The sequence below is a fragment of the Penaeus vannamei genome, chromosome 8, assembly GCF_042767895.1.
Source record: "Penaeus vannamei isolate JL-2024 chromosome 8, ASM4276789v1, whole genome shotgun sequence".
Classification (NCBI taxonomy): domain Eukaryota; kingdom Metazoa; phylum Arthropoda; class Malacostraca; order Decapoda; family Penaeidae; genus Penaeus; species Penaeus vannamei.
Window position 1 is genome coordinate 2,216,875 of NC_091556.1, and position 7,763 is coordinate 2,224,637.

Here is a 7,763-nt window from a genome sequence, read left to right on the forward strand (position 1 = left end):
GAAAAGAGAGAAGGGAAAAAGGACGGGGTCTTCTGCAGGCGACGGCGACGGGTCTCAGAGTAGGTGGTCGAGTCGTGGTTGTTCTCAGATGATAAAAAAGGAGAGAGAAGAGAAATTGGATGAATGAACGAGAGAAAGGAGAGAAGGGAAGAAAGATTGGATGGATGAATGACAAAAGGACGGGGTCTTCAGCAACTTCACGCCCAACGACGGGACTCAGAGTAGGTGGTAGAAAAGATGAGAAAAGAAAGGAGGAGAGAGATGAGAAAGTGGATGGATGGACGAAAGGAGAGAAGGTAAGAAAAAGATAGAATGAATGAATGATGGAAAAGAGAAGGAAATAAAAATTGGATGAATGAATGAAAAGAAAGAGAGAAGGGAATAAAAAGTAGGATGAATGAATGAGGGAAAGGAGAGAAGGGAATTAAAAATGGGGTGAATGAAAGGAAGAAAGGAGGAGAAAATGAGAAACATGAACGAAAGAGAGAATAAGAGTAAAAGAAGAGAATGAAAGAAAAAAGAAAGGAGTAAAAGAATAAAAAAATAAATGAAGAAAAGAAAAGACAAAAAGTAAAGATAAATAACGAAATAAAGAAAAGGACAGATATATATCGATCATAAAAAGTTGTGACTCCGAAAACATGTTGTTAAATTGTTATCTTGTTAACAATAACAAAAGACGAAAAACAGAGAAATAATAGTATCAATTTGAAAAAGTTTGCTCTATACTAAACTGACTAATAATGATAATAAGAATTAAATAAATGCTATAGCTTATTTTTAATGAATATCTACACACACGCTTTTTCTAAGCACTATAAATATGCAAATATAGGCTTATTTTCTTTATGAATATCTACACATACGCTTTTTCTAAACATAGCAAATATGCAAGTACGGGAAATGTGTCTCTTTATCGCACGCAATATTTCAGCCACGAAGACCCAGATGCTGAACGCTCTCTCCTGCAAGAGACAAGAGCTAAGAGTCTACGACAAAAAGGATCTCCCAGTTAGGTAAGTTTGCCTTACGATATTCATTTTTTTTATTTTTTATTAATTATTTTTTATTAATATTAATTATTTTTTTGATTTTTATTTTCCTAGAGGTAAGAGACAAGCGGTAAACCTATCAAGGTTCCTATAACTTCCACATTGGTATAATCTATAAAATAAGTAAATGAATGAATATAGAAAAGTAGAAAAGGAAACGAAAAATATACGAAAATGAAACAAAATTAATATAAACAGCGCCAAAAACAAAACAAAAAACGTTGGTATCCTCTTTAAAAATATATAATAATACAAATAAAGATACCCAAAGTAGAACAGTTTTTCATGTCACTATATTGATAGGAGGTATGGAAAGGTATTTCTTTTACAGCGAATTACATTTCATAACTCATTGAAACAACAAATGGGAAAGGCTAGAAAGGCTAGATCAGTAGCAACCCGAGGAGGTGTCATGGCGTCCGTTTTGATGATTGTTCAGTGAAAATATAACCATCAAAACCATTATTTTCCATCCTTTTTGAAAATTGAAAAGACCAAAATAATCGGCCGTATTCACAAAACATCCGTAACTTTTGTGACGTCATCAACATAAACCCCACGTGCTTTTTTCCAAAAATAGAATCAGACGCCATGACACCTCCTCCAGTTGCTCCTGATCTAACCTTCCCCTTTCAATAACTTTTAATGAAACAACGAAACCGGTAAACAACACGGGGCGAATTAGAGAGAGAGGGAGAGGGAGAAGGAGAGGGAGAGGGAGAAGGAGAGGGAGAGAGAGAGAGGGAGAGGGGGAGGGAGAGGGAGAGGGAGAAGGAGAGGGAGAAGGAGAGGGAGAAGGAGAGGGAGAGGGAGAGGGAGAGGGAGAGGGAGGGAGAGGGAGAGGGAGAGGGAGAGGGAGAAGGAGAGGGAGGGAGAGAGAGAGAGAGAGAGAGAGAGACAGAGAGAGAGAGAGAGAGAGAGAGAGAGAGAAGAGAGAAGAGAGAAGAGAGAAGAGAGAAGAGAGAGAGAGACAGAGAGAGAGAGAGAGAGAGAGAGAGAGAGAGAGAGAGAGACAGAGAGAGAGAGAGAGAGAGAGAGAGAGAGAGAGAGAGAGAGAGAGAGAGAGAGAGAGAGAGAGAGAGAGAGAGAGAGAGAGAGAGAGAGAGAGAGAGAGAGAGAGAGAGAGAGAGAGAGAGAGAGAGAGAGAGAGAGAGAGAGAGCGAGAGCGAGAGCGAGAGATAGGGATAGAGACAGAGATAGATAGAAATAAACATTAAGAGACAGAGAGCTGATACCACTCTCTCAGACTAAAACCAAAATCACAACCAAAAATCAAACAAAACAGACCTCCCCTCCATAATCCCTCCCCCCCCCCACAAAACCCCTCAACCCACTCGCCAAGGACACCCGACGCTCGTACTAACCCGACGCCATTGCTTCCCGCCCGACAGATGGCACATCGGAAACCAGCGCCGAGTGGAGGACATCGTGCTCGACCTCAACCCAGGCTACAGCGCAGGAGCCGACAAGACGTTCGAGGCCGACAATGGAGATCACGGCTACGATTACTTCTTTGCTGATATGAATGTAAAAAAAAGGCGGGTCTACTTCCATCGCCTTTGTTGTTGTTGTTGTTTTAGGGGGTTAGGGATCGCGAGTATAAAGTTGGAGTGTTCTGTTTTGTTTTCAATTTTTTGAAGAGATCGCGAGTATAAAGTTAGAGTGTTCTGATTTTGTTTTCTTTTTTTTGAAGAGATCGCGAGTATAAAGTTAGTGTTCTGTTTTGTTTTCTTTTTTTGAAGAGATCGCGAGTATAAAGTGTCCTATTTTGTTTTGTTCATTTTTTATATTTTCGTTTTGGTTGAGATGTTATTTCCTTGTTTCCACGATATAGATTCATCAGGTAAAGAATAAGTACAAGAATAGAAAGCCTTTTGATAGACTAACCAACCATCGCAAGGTTAGCCACTTTTAAACGACAGAACCCGCCTCTCTCTCTGTTCCATCCTAACCCATCCATCTCAACTCCATCTTCCTTCAGGCTCTCTTCTTAGCTCACGGCCCGTCGTTCCATCGCAACGTTGAGGTAGAAGCTTTCCAGAACATCGAACTTTACAACCTCATGTGCCACCTCCTGGGCGTGACACCCGCTCCCAACAACGGCACTTGGGGGTCTCTTCACCACTTGCTCGTTAATCCGCCGCCTTATCCAATTACTACGCAGGTGATTTTTTTCTTTTCCTTTTTTAAAAATCTAATGATGTTCAGGTCTTTTTCTCCGTGTAAAAAAATTAGGTGAACAGAACGCATTAGAAACAGTAGAGTATTGTACGTGAACACTTTTACTCGGAAAGAAACAAGATTTATCCTTATTTTTCCATCAATTTCTGGGGTTCCGTCAAAATTTGAGGCTTTCCGCAAGGATCGTCTACAAACGGAAGGCCTCACAGACAAGACGGTTACGACTGTTTCCATCTGACTAATGTCCGTGTTGATCTTGTGCTATTAATAAATTAGATAGGATGAGTGAATGTAAACATAAGCTATCATTTTATAACATTCGTATATACAATATACATCATCATATTTCTTTAAAATAACGTAATCTGTATGAGAATGTTCGTGTGATTCCCGGGTCCTCACGCCGAGAGCGGAAACGCATAAAATTGACGGAAAAAGTGCTAGTGTGACAAGGCCTTAAGAAAGTTCAACAGCAAACTCTCACGCCCCCACAGGAATTCCCGCCTCCAGTGATGGCCACGCCCCACGAGGAAAGTTTAGGATACGGTTCCTTGAAGCCCCTTTGCGAGGGGGACTTCGACAAGGACTTCGAGTACCTGGAGGTCCTGAAGGAGGCCGAGGAGGAGCTTCCTCAGGTGTTCGATGCTCACCTGCCCTTTGGTGTGCCGAAGATGGGAGCCGTCAGGAACAACGTCGCCTTGCTAACCCAGCCCAACTTTATTACAGGTGAGGTTCCTTTTGTTTGTTCTTTTTCTTGTGGGATTTGACCTTCGTTACAAAGGAGAAAATATGAATAGCTGTTTTACATGTCATTATATTGATAGGAGGTTTGTATTATTGCACAGAAAGCTAATTCTCTGTAAAGAAAAAAGGACAATTACATTTCAAAACTCTTAAAGATTATTATTATTAGTATACTCCTTAAGACGACGGCCCTAACCCCCTCCCGACCCCCAGCCTATTCCCCCCTCTTGAAAATGCCTCTCTGGACGAGCTTCACCGTCAGCCAACCCAGCTACGGCGGCAGGAGGTTCCCCTGGAGGAGTGACCAGAGGCTGGCGATGAGCCAAAGGTCCTCCTGCTACCAGTACCTGCACCTCCTCGCGCAAGGATACTCCCAGCAGCCCCTCTTTCCGCCAGGTTGGTTGAACGTCATGATTGTGATGGTGATGACGATGGTGTCGGTGGTGGTGACAAATTGAAAACAAAACTTAGCTTATTCACCCTATTTCATCACATACTTGAATCCCATAGTATACAATCTCCCAGTGAAAAAAAAAAAAAAAAAAAAAAATATATATATATACATACACATATATACATGAATTTATATATTCATATTTATGCATCATACACACACACACACACACACACACACACACACACACACACACACACACACACACACACACATATATATATATATATATATATATATATATATATATATATGCGTGTGTGTGTGTGTGTGTATATATATATATATTATATGTATATATATATACACACACACGCACACACATACACACACACACACACACACACACACACACACACACACACACACACACACACACACACACACACACACACACACACACACACACACACGCATATATATATATATATATATATATATATATATATATATATATATATATATATATATATATATATATATAAATGTTTGTGTGTGTGTATGTATGTATATCCTACAAACACATCCACCCAACTACCTCATTCAACCCCAACCTGAACCCCCCTCCCCCCTCCCTCCCCCCCAGAGTTCAACTGCCACGAGGATTCGAGTCAGCTGCCCTTCCTGATGAGCAACGCCATCCCGCAGACCCCGAGGCTGACGCAGCGGTGGCAGCAGCTCCTGTACCTCGTGAATTCTTGGGTCAGAAATTACGGCGTTCTGAACGTGCTGACGGGCCCTGTGTTCGATCACGATGGCGACACTTTTGCTGACGACTTGTTTACTGTCAGGTGAGTTGTCTTCGGTCTTGTGTGATGCTTCGGTTGTCATGTTTCGCGTCTGTTTCAATTTTAGTTCGTGTTTCGTCGAATGTTATATTTATTTTTTCTCGTGTTTCTTTTTGTCTAGTTTCGTTGAGAGTCGAATGTTTTGTTTCTCTGTTAAAAGTAATTTATTTTTTATCTTTTAGTGATTTTTTGATTGAAATTGTGAGCTGTGAATTAATTTATGCGGTCATAAAAAAGTGTCCCTACAGAGAAAAAAAAACTTACTAACCTTCGTTTACCTTGAATATTTGACCTTGAACCTCTCCCTTTTTCCGTGTAACTAAATCTCTCTCTCTCTCTCTCTCATCGCTTCCTTTTCTTACTTTCTTTTCCTCCTTCCCCTTGCCCCATCTCTCTCCCTTCCTCCCTTTCCTCCTTCCTCTCTTCCTCACATCGTCCTTCCCTCCCCCTCCCTCTCTTCCCTTCCCTCCCCCTCTTTCTCCCCCCTATCACCTCTTCCCTTCCCCTCCTCCTCCTACTCCATCTTCCCTCCCCTTCCCCCTCTTCCTACTCCTACTCCCTCTTCCCTCACCTTCCCCCTCTTCCTCCCCCTTTCCCCTCTTCCCTTCCCCTCTTCCTCCTCCTACTCCCTCTTCCGTCCCCCTCCCCCTCTTCCTACTCCTACTCCCTCTTCCCTCACCTTCCCCCTCCCTCCCCACCCCTTCTCCCTCTCTTCCCTTCCCTCACCCACAGGAACCCCATCGGAGGCTTGGCTCTACCGACCCACAAGTTCCTGGTCGTAAGTCGGTGCATCGTGTGGGTGCGGCACATGAAGGACTGTCCCCCTGTTTACGTGGACGCCCTGGCCTTCGTCTACCCTCAGACCACCGCCGTCTCCAACTGTCTGGTGAGTGGGGGCTGAAAGAGGTCGATTTGCGTTGCGTGGAATCTTTTATTTTTTTCTGTTTGTTTGGGGTACGTGGATTTTTTTTTTTTTGGGGGGGGGTCTGCGCGTTTGGAATTTCGTCTACTCGTCTGATTGTGGTAAGTAAATAGGTAATAAGTAAATAAGGACTCGGGTGTGAAGGAAAACACGAACATCAACATCACCATCAACAACAACAACAACAACAACAATAACACCACCACCACCATCAGCAACACCACCACAATCAACACCACCACCATCAACAACAACACCACCACCACCATCAACACCACCACCGCAATCAACAACACCACCACTAAAAATACCCACGCCAAAAAACAACAATACCAGCAAAACACGACCAAGAATCAAAACCACACCCCAAAAAAAAACATTCACCCGCCCAGACGCCCTTCCTCATCCCCCCACTAACCCCCACTAACCCCTCCTTGTACCTCCAGAGCTCCGAGCAGTACGCCAGGAAATACAGCGCCTCGGTACAGGACGTCGAGAAGATCACGGGCCTGAGCCTCTTCCCCAGCTTCAGTTACAAGGACCAGGTCAGGCTCCAGGTCAGGGTCCACTCGAACATCTGGGGTCGGGAGTCTTGGAGCAATAGACTCTTTTCAGACGTCTTCGGTACTTTCTTGTAGGTTGTGAGGGTGTTGTGGCTTCTCAGACGTCTAAGGTATTTTAGTGTAAGTTGTGAAGGTGTTGTGGATAGTTTGAAGAAGAAATTGTGAAGAATTAAAGGTGGGGAGAGGAGAGGGAGGAAGGGAGGAAGGGAGGAAGGTCTGTAAGAAATGTTTTAAGTGTTTTAGGAAAAAGGAAAAAAATCTTGAAAGAAAAAAGAAGGGGAAATAGTTTTAAAAAATGATAAACAGCTTTTAGAAATGAAAAAAAAATCTCTACGAAAAGAAGAAAATATGTTTTTCTTCTTACATGTAAAGAAGAAGAAGAAAAAAGTTATACGGGAAAATAATTCTATAGAGAAGAGAAGAAAATCCTTTTACGAAAAAAACTGAATTAAAAGTTTGCAAGAAAGGACAAAACAAAGACATCGAAAATCCAGAAAATAAGAAATCAAAAGAAGAAAATACTATGAAAAAAAATGTTATAACAACAATAACAATATCCTCTAAAAGAGAGGGAACAAATTCGCATAAAATAAGTGGTCTCTGAATAGAAAAGAAAAATTTGATAAACGAAGAAGTTCCCCCTAAAAACAAGACAATAAAATCCAAATGAAAAAAGAAGAAAAAAGGAGATACAATGACTTAAGATAAATAAATCAAGAAAATACAGCTAATATTTAGGTCTGTAAACACTTATGATATTTTTCTTACAAATGTTACCAAGAAAAATCTAGTATTAATTAACGTCCATTTTCTATCATCTTACGGGTTTTACATTTGAAATACGTCCTAAGATTCTATTACTTGTCTGAATTGTTACTTCTTGTACCATTATCAAAATAATTGTCCTGCCGTTTCATCCCTGAAGTATATTCCACTCTGTCAACATATTAACAAATTAACAAGATCGCATCAGCTGTGCTGACGTGAGGATTCTAATTCTATTTAATATTTATGTTGCAGTGTGTTTTTTTGTCAAATTGTTTGTGAATTTTGTAAAAT

The 7,763-nt window shown here is 41.4% G+C and overlaps 1 protein-coding gene across 3 annotated transcripts in view; it reads left to right on the top strand.

The window, feature by feature from the left end:
- The window catches only part of LOC113814307 (venom phosphodiesterase 2), a 27,429-nt gene extending 20,236 nt beyond the window's left edge, over positions 1-7,193 (top strand). For 2 of the 3 annotated variants that reach the window (XM_070124165.1, XM_070124163.1), the window contains exons 9-16: positions 935-1,016; positions 2,444-2,579; positions 3,034-3,216; positions 3,728-3,959; positions 4,191-4,373; positions 5,018-5,222; positions 5,952-6,105; positions 6,588-7,031. In XM_070124165.1, coding sequence (XP_069980266.1) covers positions 935-1,016; positions 2,444-2,579; positions 3,034-3,216; positions 3,728-3,959; positions 4,191-4,373; positions 5,018-5,222; positions 5,952-6,105; positions 6,588-6,779 — 1,367 coding nt within the window. In that variant the 3' untranslated portion in view covers positions 6,780-7,031. Of the gene's footprint in view, positions 1-934; positions 1,017-2,443; positions 2,580-3,033; positions 3,217-3,727; positions 3,960-4,190; positions 4,374-5,017; positions 5,223-5,951; positions 6,106-6,587 lie in introns of all 3 variants that reach the window. The other variant, XM_027366351.2, reaches the window with a different exon arrangement.
- The last annotated feature ends 570 nt before the right edge of the window (positions 7,194-7,763 follow it).